Source organism: Trachurus japonicus, chromosome 6, assembly GCF_045865225.1.
Source record: "Trachurus japonicus isolate A0001 chromosome 6, Traja_1.0".
NCBI lineage: Eukaryota > Metazoa > Chordata > Actinopteri > Carangiformes > Carangidae > Trachurus > Trachurus japonicus.
Genome location: NC_140912.1, coordinates 4,821,762 through 4,837,073, shown reverse-complemented (window position 1 = coordinate 4,837,073; position 15,312 = coordinate 4,821,762). Strand labels below are relative to the sequence as shown.

At 41.9% G+C, this 15,312-nt stretch overlaps 1 protein-coding gene across 1 annotated transcript in view; it reads right to left on the bottom strand.

Moving 5' to 3' along the window:
• Positions 1-15,312, bottom strand: part of pik3c2a (phosphatidylinositol-4-phosphate 3-kinase, catalytic subunit type 2 alpha) — a 57,878-nt gene that overhangs the window by 18,368 nt on the left and 24,198 nt on the right. The window contains exons 5-15 of the mRNA XM_085778384.1: positions 11,270-11,390; positions 9,842-9,953; positions 9,557-9,636; positions 9,077-9,140; positions 8,236-8,382; positions 8,110-8,143; positions 7,176-7,416; positions 3,837-3,959; positions 3,502-3,669; positions 1,990-2,107; positions 1,171-1,313 (exon numbers count right to left, since the gene is read on the bottom strand). Of these exons, the coding sequence (XP_085634510.1) occupies positions 1,171-1,313; positions 1,990-2,107; positions 3,502-3,669; positions 3,837-3,959; positions 7,176-7,416; positions 8,110-8,143; positions 8,236-8,382; positions 9,077-9,140; positions 9,557-9,636; positions 9,842-9,953; positions 11,270-11,390 (1,351 nt within the window). The remainder of the gene's footprint in view (positions 1-1,170; positions 1,314-1,989; positions 2,108-3,501; positions 3,670-3,836; positions 3,960-7,175; positions 7,417-8,109; positions 8,144-8,235; positions 8,383-9,076; positions 9,141-9,556; positions 9,637-9,841; positions 9,954-11,269; positions 11,391-15,312) is intronic.

Below are 15,312 nucleotides of genomic sequence, written 5' to 3'. Positions count from 1 at the left end.
CACACAGAGAACCAACACTATTGATCATGTCTGGCTGTCCTGCTTTACTAGGAGAGCATGGATTTCAGGATATCATGTCACTTTTTGAAGCAGTGCTCGAGCCAGACGGCCTCTGCCAGCTAACATTTGTCTTTCTGAATTTGCCAGAGAGGTTGCTCTTTGCCTGACCCTGTTCTCCTTGCAGTAATAAAAAAGGAAAACGTCTCCTTCGGGGGTTGATGAAACATCGCACACACACACACACACACACAACTAGATCGACACACGACAGATCAGAGAAACTGCAGCTCAACAAGTCTTGTGTCTGCAGAGGCTGGAGTGAAGAATGAGCAGGACAGAAAGCAGGCGGTGAGAGCCCAGTGAGAGAGCGCTCTGTGCTAAAGCGCCGGTTGAGACTCATGGATGTTGGCAGAGTGGAGGAGATTTGGCTGGCAGCAGGCATAAGAGAGCATTTAGCTGGGCCTGGAGCAGCTGGAGGAGAGCAGACACACATTCAGGCGTTATGGGGAACTGTGGCTGGCAAAGTCAGAGGCATTTTTTAAAATCTCTACTTAAATCTAGTAAGTCCTGCAGATTTGGGGTGGTCTGAGAGAAAGCCAGAAAGCTGCCCACTGAAGGGGATAAACTGAACTAGAAATACAGTTTCTGTGCGTGTTTTTAAACCCGTCATAATGAAAAAACCCAATCACTTATCAATTGACTTCAATTACAATCTGGAGGCACACATTTTTCTAATCTAACACACCTTTAGCACTCTCCACACCTTTCAAAAGTCACATTTTTGATGAACTCTTTTGCTCATGGTCTGGACTCATTAATTCACTTTGCTAGTACGTTGCAGAAGTTGGTTTTTGTGGCATTCTGGTTTAATGCACATGCACACGTTAGTCACAATTTGAGAATTTATCACCGATCCTGTGGCTACTTCAAGCCTCTCATGTCTGTTTTGGAAATCAGGAACATCTCCCTGGTGATATTAACTGATGCCTGTGCTTTTATTTGAAATCAATCCTGCAGGCTTCCCTTACAAACTCTTAGAAGTGAAGTGATGGAAACAGCAGGAAAGGATGGCACATTTATTTGCCAGATGAATTTATGATATTTACTCTCTGATCCAAATGTTTGCAACCTCCAATTACAGCTTTAAGAACACGCGGGAGGTTACCCTACCCAAAATTGGAAGCTCGGCTGCAGATTTTCTCCAGTTTGCGTTTGAGGTCTGGGTCCAGCTCTTCCAGAGTGTGGGGCTCTGGGCTGGGGGCTTCCTTTGGTCCAACATATAAAACTTCCAATGCTGAGTTGGGGAAGTCCACCTGATGGTGACACAAATACAAAAGTTTGAGTTAGTTTATTTTTCTGAAGTAATTTTAATGAAAAAAAAAAAACCACACACACACACTCTTCACACATATGATCATTCATAACAAAATAACAAACAATAAAAAAAACAAGAATAAAACAAAAGGTCTACAACTGCTATTACCACTAGTTCACGAGTTATTGTGCTTTTAGCTGCTACTGATAAACCCACTGTCTGTAAATAACTATAACTACTACTGCATACACCATAAACCCCGCCCCCCCTTCTTCTTTTTTGACTGTTTATTTGCTGATAAAAGGAACTAGTAGATTGCATAGTTTTAATACAACTTGATTTATAATAGGGTAGGCAAAATAAGCTTTTCGGTCTAAATGTCTATTGTACACTTTATTTATTTACTTATTGTTTATTTTGATTTGCATATTTTCCATTTTGTTACTTCTTTTTTTCCCTCTTTTTTTAGACCTTGTCTAGCTGCTGTGTTTATGTTGAGATGTAACTTCTATTGCACAACGAGGTGCTGTATCAAGACCGGAATAAACCAAACTAAACTAAACTACCTTCTACTGAGAGCACTATATGCAAAATCTATAAATACTACTGACAATGACTTCACTGTGACTATTTGCCGTTGGGAAACCACTGCAACCACCACCACCACCACTGACCTGCAGTATAATCCTCTCTGTGGGCATCCTCTTGCGGCTGCCTGTAGAGCCAGCGGCAGCAGCAGCTCCCTGGGCAGATGTCCACAGACATAACAGCCTGCTGCCCCTGGCAAGCACCCTGGAACACAAGTCAGCACTAAATCAACAACAACAACACCCAAAACCTTCAGTACAAGCTACCTTACAAGCACTGAGGCGAGAATGTAAACTGCTGTTATCTTTTAATTGATTTGTTATTGCGACGTTAAGTATTTGACATGCTACAGAAATAGTGTTCATTCCTGATTTCATGGATGGATTACCAGATGGGCCTACTGGGCGCAGGGTTCCCAAGAAGTCAGGGAGCCAGCGGGCTAAAACATGTATATGATATTTGAAACTAACTAACCTCAATTAAAAGACACTAAATACCCATCAACAGATGCCAACATGCCAAATGGGAGGCAGTATGACCCCAAAGAGACACAAAATAACTAAACATGGCTGCAAAGTGTTGTGCAAAACATTATTGTTCTGTTGGCCTCTGACCTTCTGGATATAAAATGTTCTAACTTCATCATTTTTTATCTGGTTTGACTCCAACACTTGAGTCCAAGTGTATGCCTTCAGTTCTGCAGCCACTTAGGCCCATAAAGGAGGCATGGGGGGCCTTTTACCTGTTCTCATACTTTGTCCCTGCCTGATTAGTTATTGTTTATGTCATGTTTTTTTCATCTTACGTAGGTGTAAGGGATAGTTCAACATTTCGGCAAATTGGCCCATTGCCATAATCACTATAGTCTTAGGAGCAGGTTCGTTACCTTTATTTGTCAGTGCAAGCTTTTTTTAGAACGGCGAAGCAGAGCCGCAAACTGCTCAGAGCTACACTACAGAGGCCAATGGGATTTCTTGGTTTCCCTCATCAAACTAATCAAATACATAATCCAACAACTCCAAAACGCTCTGGTGGACAAGTTGTGACCTGCACATTCACCACGCTATTAGATAATAACAGAACGTTATGAGACAGAGTTGTTTTCCAGGGAAATACAGAGACTGCTTGCTGAAAAACCGTCCCTGAAGCCAACGCGCATCACCGGTTTTACATGAATTTACCTCTAAAACAACTCTGTCTGGTAACGTTGTGTTATTATCTCATAGTGTGGTGAATGTGCAGGTCACAACTTGTCCACCAGAGCGTTTTGGAGTTGTTGGATTGTGTATTTGATGAGTTTGATGAGGGAAACCAAGAAATCCCATTAGTCTCTGTAGCGTAGCTCTGAGCAGCTCACGGCTCTGCTCCGCCATTCTAAAAATAGCTTGCACTGACAAATAAAGGTAACAAACCTACTGCTATGACTATAGCGATTATGGCAATGGGCCAATTTTCCAAAAATGTTGAACTATCCCTTGAAACAGTATGGGTTCCTCTACAGTTCACTTTGATGAAAAGCTCAAATGACCGTGAATGGATAAAATGGAGATCCACAAAAACATGAGCCGGGCCACTCCCAGCTGTTTCCCTCTCCTTACCGTCTGAAGTCAAAGAGAGGCATAGAGACTTTGCCCAGCTGCTCTGGAGCTTTCCTCTGTTTGTTGGAGTCTGGGGAGCCACCGGCATTCTGGTTCAGCACGCCGAACAGAGTCAGGCTGAGAACAGACTCCAGTGGCAGCACAGCTACTGCTATGGGGAAGTTGATCCTGGGAGAGACAAAGATGATGTCAGCCGCATGGACGCACAGAGCAAACAGCACATTGTTGTTGGTAAGAACATTTCAAATAGTACAACAAATGGGAGAGAGAAATGATGAGGGAAGGAGAGGAAATGGAAAAGAAAGAAAAGAAAAGAGGGCAAGGGAATCGCTCACAGTTCATCCCATTTGACGTGGTAGAAGAAGCTTTTGTATGTGCCCACTCTCTTGGACTGGACCGGTTTGAACAGGTTCTTGCCATTGTGGGTGAGAGAGCACATCAGGAAGTACTTCTCGTAGCTGAAACAACACAGCACACAAACACAATATCACTTCAGTGTTTCTATAGGGCAGAAAAAATCATGACATTTGTCCAGTAGAGCACTGGTGGTGCAGGCTGCTGTTGGTAGAAAAATATACTGTACTGGTGGGAGAGTGCCTTGCTCAAGAGCTTTGGGACGTAAACTTAAATAGTGGCCTGACTTAGATCACTGATGGTATTAACTGGTTACAGTATATGTGAGTATTATCATTCTCCCAGTATACATCCAGTATTTTCAGTCAGAAAAGGTTGTATCTCATAACATGAAATACTTAAGAACATGTCTTTTGAAGAACACTCTGGCTTCAGGAGGAGCAGCTGTGTGTTAAGGGTCAGAGTGGCAGCAGTAAGGAGCTAAAGTCACTGCTCAATCTCTGTAACTAACTAGACTGCAATTCAGGGATTGAACCCGCAACCTTCACGTCACAGGTTCATTTTAAACACAACAATTTGGGCAGGGCCATGCTGAAAGATCGGTGTTCAACTGAAGTGTTCCAGGTGGCATCTGACATGTGCTGCATTTATCTACGAACCACACTCAGGTCTTAACCCTAACCCTTTCAGTCACATGACCTATTTGGGCTGAGCTTGTACAAAAGATGAGGGAGAGTTTGTGTTATTCCATCAGTTGTCAGTGTTTTTTATGACACTGTGCTGTGACTGACTAAATGTTTCTGTTGAAGACGACATGTGTCAGTGTTTTGGTAGATTTGTTTTATAACTGTGTGTGTATTAGCTGTTTTTTGAATTGTGTGTTTTAGGTTAGTCTGTGCGTTAAAGAGACCCCGAGGAGTTTGCTTCTGGTTATAAAAGAGTCTCATACTAATTTGGATGAATCTACGTTACCCACACTTGTTAATGTGTCAATTTCCGTTTTCTCTTTATAGTTGTTTTGATATTATTATTTAGTGGTCGGCTCGCCCAGCATCCTAGTTTTGGTTTCCCGGACGCTGCCCGGCGGGTCATGGGAATAACGCCGCCGAATCGCTAGTTGGCATCGTTTATGGTCGGGTCTACGACGGTATCTGATCATCTTCCAACCTCCGACTTTCATTCTTGATCAATGAAAACATTCTTGGCAAATGCTTTCGCTTTTGTCCGTCTTGCGCCAATCCAAGAATTTCATCGTGCGCGCGGAGGCTCATGGGAAATGTAGTGTGAAAACACTTCGCTTTTCGAAACTCCTCGTAGTCCCTTTAACAGTTTTGAAAAAGTATTGACAAACAAGTCATAGCAATCGTAAAAAAAACTGTAAAAAGAATAAAACTAGTCTCATACTCAGCTGCTGGTTAGTGAGGAAGCTGTCAGTCAATCATGACCTCATGCGAATGGACCATCAATCCATACTAAATGCTTATATGTACAGGGCTATGACCTCAATACAAGTACACAGCTAATAGAGAAATTTGAGACTTATAATACAAGTTACGTAATAAATGTGAGTGTGAAAACCTGTCTAACATATGTGAGAGAAAAGACAAGCACATCAGATACACATTTTCCCTCCTCCAGACTTGATTCATTGCTCAGTGCCATACGTGTTGGCAGCTCCACTACTAGTCATGGTGTCTCAATATGCTGGCAGTGCCATGGCATCTACTGAGGCTCCAGATGGATGACACACAACAATGCACAACACTCGAGCCTTCCATAAGCGAGCGTTACAGTAACAGCAGATACGCCTACTTATTCTTCAGGGCCGGGGAAAGCTGTGCTTGGCGTGTCCCTCTGGACTTGGGTTGTGAGGAGCGAAATATTTTTGGAGGTGTCTTTGGAATGACTGTCACTGCAGCAATGTTTGGTGCTGGCTTAAAATAGCCGCTGGAGGAGGCCGTGCCGCAGTAAATAGGCCTGTTATTAAGCAGTTCCTCTCTTTATGAAGGCCTCACTGGCCCAAAATTACCATGGAAAGAAGGCACTGAAGCAGTTCTCAGGAAACCTTTGAACTGCCTCCATCTCATAGTCAGGGTTACAGTTTTTTTTTTGTTTTTTTTTCAGCAATAAAACATCACGCACAAACACAAGCACAAGCATTCTTTAGCTGAGGACTGAGGACTTTTCTTCAGAGCAGATCATTACTGAAAGGACAGAAGCAGTGACTGACTTTGGTCACTGCAGCATCTTCCTCTATTCTCTTCTGTGTTGTTTTTTTCCTGCAATTAAGACTAAGATTAAGAAAATAGTTTTCATAACATTTCTCTATTTTTCAAACCCAACAAGATCCTAGTGTTGTGGAACGGGCTCGACAGAAATGTACCGATGTACTGGTCCATGATGCGTGACAGAGCTGGGAATGGAAAATTTGGCTCAGCTCTGTTCCAGACACACGCAGGAGATAAAGTCAGGGTGAAACTGGACACTGGCACGGAAAAAAAGACACGGAGAGCAACACCGGATCCGTTTGTTTAGTAGGAGAAAACAAAACTACCTGGTGTGACAGCCGAGCCTGTGGGACTGTGTTACAAATAAAAACACTGCTCGGTGGGTCCTATCTGTTTTCCAATCAATTGTTATTGTGCTAGATGAACCGTGTTCTCTGACCATCATACTATGGCTGCCTGTGACCTAAAGCTTTTCTGCTCTTGCACCTGGTGGAAAGTGATTTTTAATTCTCAGCTGTCCTCCCCTGCCTTCTCCTCCTCATCTTTAATCCTTTCTTACACAAGAACAATTAAGTGAAATGTGGGAGGAACCAAGAACTAATGAGCAAGAGAGTGATCATGCAACAAATGTGTGATCGGGTTTGCTTGAAATACAATTTCACAGTAAGTTAGCACGAGATTTGTGTGCAAATAAAATAAAGTTCTGGTGCATCAGGCTTCATGTGGTATTAATCACTACACACTGATTTATTGCTTTGAAGCAGAACCATCAACTTGAGTCACATGACCAGTATTTCCTGTTATTGAAACCACTTAGCTGCTTCAATGCACTATTGTTTTGTAAAAGAAATAGAACAGACAATTATTTACAAATGGGGTTTGTACATTACATATTGCATTATGTCCTATTGTGTCAGAGGAACAGTGAAATGTCGTTAGTGAGCCTCTGCAATCATAAAACGTAATGATGTGTGTTAGCTATGAATACAAACACAGTTCTGCACACAGACTATCACTGTATATCAAACAATAGTTTACTCCCGTTTTTATAGAGTAACAGGATAGCGATTGAGTGTTTATTCTCCTGTTTACCTGCTGATCCAGTTGGCTGGGATGCCGTGCAGGGCAAACAGGGTGAACTGAAGGTGGTCTGTGGTGCCAGAAGCTTCTTTGCTGCTTTTGCCCTCTACAGCTTCCTTGTCTGCAGCCGGGGGCAACTGAGGTGAGCTGAAGGAGGTGACGGGAGGACAGAAGGAACGCAAGTAGAGCTTGGTCAGGTCGTAGACGGCCTGCGTTAGCAAGGCCATGCTCTCCTCCACAGGACTGGTATGACCTGTTAGGATCAGATCAACATTGGCGTGAAGTCACAGAGATGTAATAGTAAAACCATAACCCTCTGGCTTTGTTCAAAATCACTATCCTCTCAGTGTCTTTTTTTAGAATTTTTAACTCATATCAGTGGGCTTTATGCACAGCTCCACTACTTCCTGAAATAAGCCAAATAAGCCAATAAGCCCGTCTGACCTCACAACAATGGTCAGGCACACCTGGATTAATCAGTTGGTCCAACAATGTAAGACAGGAAAAAAAAGGAGCTGGCTTATTTCAGGAAGTAGTGGAGCTGTGCATAAAGCCCATTCTTGTCATAAGCATAAAACACAATGCACTTGTTGGTTAAAACAACCTCAAAAAATGACTATTTTCTATGCTGCTATTATTTTTTCCTGTATAATTTTTATTATTAAGATAAACTGAGAATATTACATGAAATTGCTCCCTTGGCCAAAAAGTGGCAATGTTGCAGCCAAAGTGTACAATTTAATGTATACAGTATGCTTTTGGTATATTTAAAGAGCTGAAAAAATCATTTGATATGCATTAACACTGCTATAATGATCAATAAAAAAGAAAGCTAACTGGACACAAATGAGCCAGATAGAGAGCATAGGGTTAACACCAACTACTCTGCAGTAACTGGTCATTGCATGGGGTAACATGAATGAAACTCACTGTGTGCAGAACTTACCATTTGATGACTGACCAGAAGATGTGGAGCCCATCTACAAATCAAAACATGTTGGTCTTAGAAAGATATGCTTAACACAAAACACAAACTATGCATGAATCCATGTGTGTGGATACAGTACAGTACCTTGGGTGAGCATGTCCTGTGTAAATTGACGGAGTGTCGCAGCCTTTTGATGGCCTCAGAGATGGTTTGGGTCTCCACCTCATCCAGAGCACAGCAGAAGTTCTTCACAGTCTGCACCACCCGGTCCACTGTTTTATACTGGGTGCTCTGAGTGCAGAGATGGAGCAACAATAAAGATACAGCACTCCTCACACGCTCATGATATGCTTCTGTTTTTCAGCTTGTTAATATTCAAACATGTTATTAACCTAAAAATCAGACAACCCTGATATGGACGTTTGTACAAACACAGCTCAAAACAACACTCTGACATGCCAACAGCAGATTCATTAATGCATATGCTATGATTCTGTTGCGGTTCACCCAAATGAATCCTAATGACATCACCGGGTTTAAGTTGGTCTGGGGTTTGGGAGGGGGGCACAGTAGAGTAGCTCTCCATTATTAGTGCAGTATGTATTTAATTGCTCCATAACAATCCAGACTGGCTGAAAAACAGATGTGCCGTTTCTAGAAAGCCAACCAATCAAGAATGTCCTGGTTTACTAAGATTTATGAAGTACTGGAATCAACACAAAGTCTTCATGAGATCTAAAAACAAGATCTACACTCATGACTTAGCCTACATGAATGTAAATTCAAAAGCTAGCTATAAAACATCCCATTTTAATTTCACCAGGCTAGGGTGCAGAATTCCTGGGCACAGACACACAATTCACAAAGTGGTGGTAAACTTCCAGACTTGTCTTGACTGTTTTCTGAGGTTAGGATCTAGATATGATCAAAATCATTTTCCATCCTCTTGCTTAACTCCCCAGACCTGCACAGGGACCACGTGTACCTCATTTTGTAGGCAGATGTTGACTTGATTATGATAGCCCTCCAAGTAGTCAGCCAGGCCCTGTCTGCAAGAAGAGAGAGAGAAAGAGATTAGTGAGGAATGACAGGAGGCCTTTGATTACCGTACATGTGGTTTATTATCAGGACACAACAGAAAAAGTTTACCTTTGTTGAAAATAACTTTAAGAGCGCCACTAAGTCTTCAACATGTTTCAGTATGATAAAAATCACAACAACAAAAAAACCCCAAAGTGTATTTGTCAATTAGAGAAGAAGAAAATTGTTCTAAGTAAACCACTACTATTCACTTATTTCTATTTTGGTTATAGTTTTCTGAACATGACTACAGATGTAACAAAAGCAACAGAAGAAATACTAAAGTCTAGTTGGGCCAGTCCTGTTTCTTCATAACATTTTTTCACTATCTAAATAAATCTGTAACTTCATGTTCTTTCATGTATTTGCAGTCTGAACTCTCTACCTGGTGACAGTCTCCTTAAAAGGCCTCTCCACCTGGGCCAGGTGCTTCTCCAAGTCCATGATAGAGTTGTCATCTTCCACCTGAGGAAAAAATAAATAAAAAATGATAATGAAGATTTACCCACCATGAACTGATGCTGCCCAGAGGGCAGGTTGCATCATTACAGTAAATAGCTGAAATGATGCAGTTTCCAGCAGTAATAAAATTGCATTATGTCACAGTTCAGTGAAAATGTCCTATAAAGTTGACATGAGCTCATATGTTTAGCTTGATATAGCAACTTACGCTGCGGGCCAAGTCTCTTCTCATGGTGGAGCGAGAGAGTAGCTGTAATGTGATCTCATTCTCCCACTTCCTGCAGTTCTGGACATACTCATGGCTGCCGAGGCTGTGTTTACTGTGGACCAGGGCAACAGAGAGCCAAGGCTATGAAAATCACATTACATGCTATATTGAGGATAATAACAAGAGATTAGTGAGAACGGGACAAACACAGACTAATAACTCATTCCGTGGAGTAGATTATCCAAGTTAGACCAGGGACACTGACTTACCAGAGATGAGGAGTTATCTTTTTTTAGTCTGCATTCCAGGCAATTCATCATGTACATGACCTAAATGGTCTTGGCATTATTATTGTTTTTGTCACTCATCTTGTTGGGGCAAGACCAAAGTCAAAGGTTTTCTATGAGCCTGCTATACTGCTGTGATAATGCCCTTTACTCATGTCAAACATTAACTTTAAGACTGATTTGATTATGAAGCAGATGTTGCAAAGCAAAAGCAAAAGCATGTGTATAAAGCGTTTGTTTGCTACTGTTTCAACAAGTTCTCACAGGCATGGCTGCCTCACAGCATTTGGGCTTCTACCCACGGTACACGGCTTCAGGCCCCGACCTGAAAGAACTGTATTTACTTTAATCACAGGTGATGCAATGATGTAATTGCTGAAAGCATCAATTAATCCACTATAATAAAGATTTATAGGTCTTTGTGCAATAGCTCTGAGTGTTTCTGTAGAGTCTTAAAGTTTTCTGCAAAGACTACAATACCGACAAAGATGGATAATTGTCTGATGATGTAATAGTTAATGGGTGGGGATGCTCCACACAGTACCATGGCTCACCCTGAGGAGTGCATATCACATGGCTCAGTCCTAAATGCAGTGGCCCAGGTTTGAATCCGACTCACTGCCCTTCACTTCACGTCATCCCCCCTCTCTCTCATTTCCGGCCTCTCCTTCACTTGCTATCATAATAAAGGCCTTAAAATCCACAAACAATCCTAACAATTAGTTAAAGTTCATTAGGAGTGTGCGATTATACAGCGTTTAATGTGTTCAGTTGTTAAAATCACAACCGATTAAAAATGCAACTTTGAACATTTGGGTGTACCGGGCCTTTAAGCTTTGGTATATACAGTAGTGAACATTCCCATGTAGCCCAGATTAGAGGGAGAGGAGAGGTGGGGGCAGGAGCGGGGCGTGATATAGAAATATCCACCAAGACTTTGAAGAGATGCCAAGACAAGGCTGATGCAAAAAAAAAGATCAAGTGGGGGTGGGGGCATACTCAAGAGAGAGGTTAGGCAGAGATAAAGCAGAACATGAAATATATTCAGAATCCTGCACATCATGAATAAAGTCTCAAGTCTGCCTTGGCTTTTTTTTAAAAATGTTGTTTCTGCAACATAACAAGTTTTGTGTGAACTTACTTCTGTAGCACCTCCTCCTGGCCACAGACTTTGAGCAGGTAGCTGGAGAGGTCGACCTGGTCCAGGTCGTCATGGACCCAGCAGAGAGTCTGACTGATCAACAGCTCCACTGGAGAACTCACTGAGGAGGGAGGAGAAAACCATGGTGAGATAACAACAAGATGACAGCGAGAGAGGCGGCGAGGGAGGGGCAGAGAGGGTGACCGGGGATATTGATGGAGAGAAGGGGAACCACATGAGACCGATATGAGGGAGGGGTAGGGAAGGCTACGAGCCAGAAAGAAGGGAGGGATACATGGTTGGTCAAACAGATATGAAGAAGAAGAGAAGGATGGAAAGGGAAGAAAGGGAGGGATAGATAGAGGAGGTCAAAAAAGAGAGAAAAGAGGTCAAGTTTGAATACTACACATAACATACTGTAACCTGCGACAGCAGACTGAACACAAGGGGTAGACAACATCATAACACCAACACATCTATGTGTATTATGGGGCCAGAGGTCAAGGTTACATTTCATTCATTTAGCTGAGATTCTTAAAGGAGAATTCCGGTCATTTTTGACCCCTAAATCGTTGTCCTGATGGTCACCCAGTGTTGGGGGGAGCAAAAAACACAACTAAAATTGATGCAGGCAAACCGGAGTTACACCATGGCTACCCAACACTCAGGATAGCGACAATGCTAACCGATGGGGGCAATTCTTTCAACCACAACAAACACTCAAGAAACAATCAAATATCTATGGTACATGACTGGAATCCTTAGAGACACCACTGAACTCATATAGTGTAGGCTACAGTATAAACAGTGTAAACTTTGTGTTTTTGCATGTAATCACTCACCTCAGATAGCCTAACTCTGAAACATCCTGGAAAGACATTACTATCCGACTTTTTCCTTGTTGTGATGATTTCTTTACAAAAATAAATGGTGGAGCAGTGCAGTGGTAATGTCCATAAAATCTCAGACCGTTTATTTTTGTAAAGAAATCATCACAACAAGGAAAAAATGTTTCTGTGGCGGGGAGAGCAGGCGCTCTGTGATCGGATAGTAATGTCTTTCCAGGATGTTTCAGAGTTAGGCAGAGTTAGGCACAAAGTTTATACTGTTCATACTGTACACTATATGAGTTCAGTGGTGTCTCGTATGGATTCCAGTCATGTACCATAGATATTTGATTGTTTCTTGAGTGTTTGTTGTGGTTGAAAAAATTGCCCCCATAAATTAGCCTTAGCGGGTAGCCATCGTGTAACTCCAGTTTGTCTGCATCAATTTCAGTCGTGTTTTTTGCTGAATTCTCCTTTAATGAGTCAAAATTAAAGAGTGAGTGGCTGTTAACACACACACATCAACTGCTGTGGGAACTGAACCCTAGACCTTACAGATGTTGGAAATTCTCTCCAACCACAAATCATTCTGCCACATTTTGAACGTCTCTAGTTTCACTTCAAATCAAACCCATCTTCCAATCAAAGGAACAGCGCTGTGTGTGCCGTGTTGTGGAAAGATATCAAGAGGGGGAGAACTTTGAGTTCGGCTCTAGATGTTTGTGTACGCTTCAATATCTGATGTGTCCAGCCAAGACGAGACTGGGAGGAGAGTGTAACCTGACACAAGGCAGATTATTCCACTGTTTAGCTACTTCCACAGAGGTTGTACCACACTCTTAACCTTGTCTGTACATAAACACAGGCAGACAGATACAAAGACAGATACAGACTCTTCACATTCAGATACAACTCCACTCCAGGACTGAGCACACAAACTCAGGTTACTCAATAGACAATCACATAGACACACAAGGAGGGAGACCACCCCTATAGCTCCAGCAATAACAGACCTCCACCCTTCAGAGGAATGGTTTTCACTCAGACCAGTAGCTTTAGGAGGCCTGTGTGCCAGCGGTTGTTGCTGGAGTGGTTTGTTACAAAGTAATTAAGATAGGTCACGCCTCAGTTTGTGAGTGCTCTGAGGTAGTGAGGGAATTCCCAGCAGGGTATTTCTGAGGGCGCAACTGAAAGAAGAGAAAATCCCTCCTCCACTATGATTTGTCCTACGCTATGTCGGTGATTGGACCAATCACCATCTTGTAGGATGTGGATGCAAAGGGTGGGGAGAGGTCAATCACAGTCCACCAGAGTGACATTGTAAAGATGCTTTTTTTTTTCCTTTTCATTTATTTATTTTCAACAATTCAATTTTTATATTATTTATTTTGAGAATGTTTGGAGATGATGAATTAATTCTGGAGGCAGTTGTCTTTTTTTTTCTTCTTCTAAATGTAAATGTACTAAATGTATATGCCTCATCTGCAAAACCTTCAATAAAAAGAGATTCTAAAAAAAAAGAAAAAAAAGATGTAAAAGAAGAATTTTAAATAATATACTCAAAGAGCAAACAGCGATTTATGCTGGGCACAAATTTCGAGACAAAAGGAGACACATAGGGGAAACAATAATTACTATGGGTCATGCAGAACAATGTTACAGTACAACAATAAAGAAGAGATTGAAAGTTTAGGGTGAAATTCATTCAAATTCATGTTAAAGGCTAATTCTGTAATTGCTCTGTGATGCTGAAGATTGACCATGTATCCCATCTTTTCCCAGGTTAGTAATCTCACTGCTTGTGACCCTGCTGAACCCTCTCACTCACAGCTGATATATCCCAAATGTCTAACTGATGAAATGCAAACAAACAAGCATGGAATCAGTGACAAGTAACAAAGGAAAGCAGTCACAGTGTTGGCTTTGTGCCAATAAATGAAACAGGTTTTGTTCAATTCACATTTCAAACAATTAGAACAAGCCATACGTAGGTGATATTTGCATTAACATGTCATTAGCTAAGTCAAATGAGAAATATGATGTGATCCCTCCTCTCTCTCAGACAGTAACAGTGACCTGAGGCAAACTGTCACCATTTCCTCTTTTCTGCTGCACAACCTATTTAATCTATCTTAATTTCATTTTCTGTTTTTTCTCTGCACCTTTTTCTCTGTGAATTTCCCCCTATAGCTTTTCTCTGACAAATTATCTCTTGTCTGATTTTTCTCTGACACCGTCTCTGTTCCTGCTCTCCATTCCCCTGTCTCTCCCTCTTTTGTATTTCTTGCTCTATGTTGCGTTTTCCTCTCTCACTCCCTTCATCTCCCACTCTCTCATCAACCAGAGTATATGAGGAAATTCCCAGAGGCCAGAAGTAGTTCACAGCCAAGCCCTGCAAGAATTGGGCTCTCCTGACAAACGGAAAAGGCAGAGAAAATCATCCAGAAATAACCACCGGTATATTCCACAACACTATCCTCTTTGAATTGTTGGACAATATTAGAACATTCATTATGATAATCATGGAAATGTACATCAAAAAAGAGAGGATGGAGGGAGAATAGGAGGCATATGAGGAAAAAAGTGAGAAAGTAGTAGAGAAAACTGTCAACATTGAAAGTGAAGAAGGCTGTGACAGTTGTGATGAAAGGATGGAGAGATGCAGTGAGATGCCAAAACAGAGATGAAGAGGATGTTGCAAAGAAATAAGGTCGGAGGGAAATGTTGTGATGCAAAAGAAGGGAGGGGGGGGGCAAGAGATAGAAAAAGGGGTAGCAAAAGTACAATGGAAAAACAAACAGGGAGTAAGAGGAAGAGCTGAGGAATGAGAAAAAGGAGGGGAATGTGAAAGAGGAGTAGCAGCCCTGTCTTCCATCTCTCTGCTCTCTATCCTAGGCTTTGAGCAGAACTGAGGCCTATTGTTCCTGAGTGCAAAGTCATGTCGAACCAGAGGAATCCAAACACCAATAAGTGGGTCAACACGCTGTTGACAACACAGGAAGTCAACCAGGAAACAAATAACTAGACATCACACAAGGACAGAAGGTCATATACCTAGGAAGTGACCGAGGAAGCACTGATTAAAGGAGGTGAAGTGGGCAGGAGCAGGAAAGACGACGTAAACTTAAAGAGTCAATGCAGGATGCTAGGAAAGTGCTATTAGGATGTAGAACGAGGAAAGCATTCAATATACTTCCTAAAGGCTGTCGATGTTGA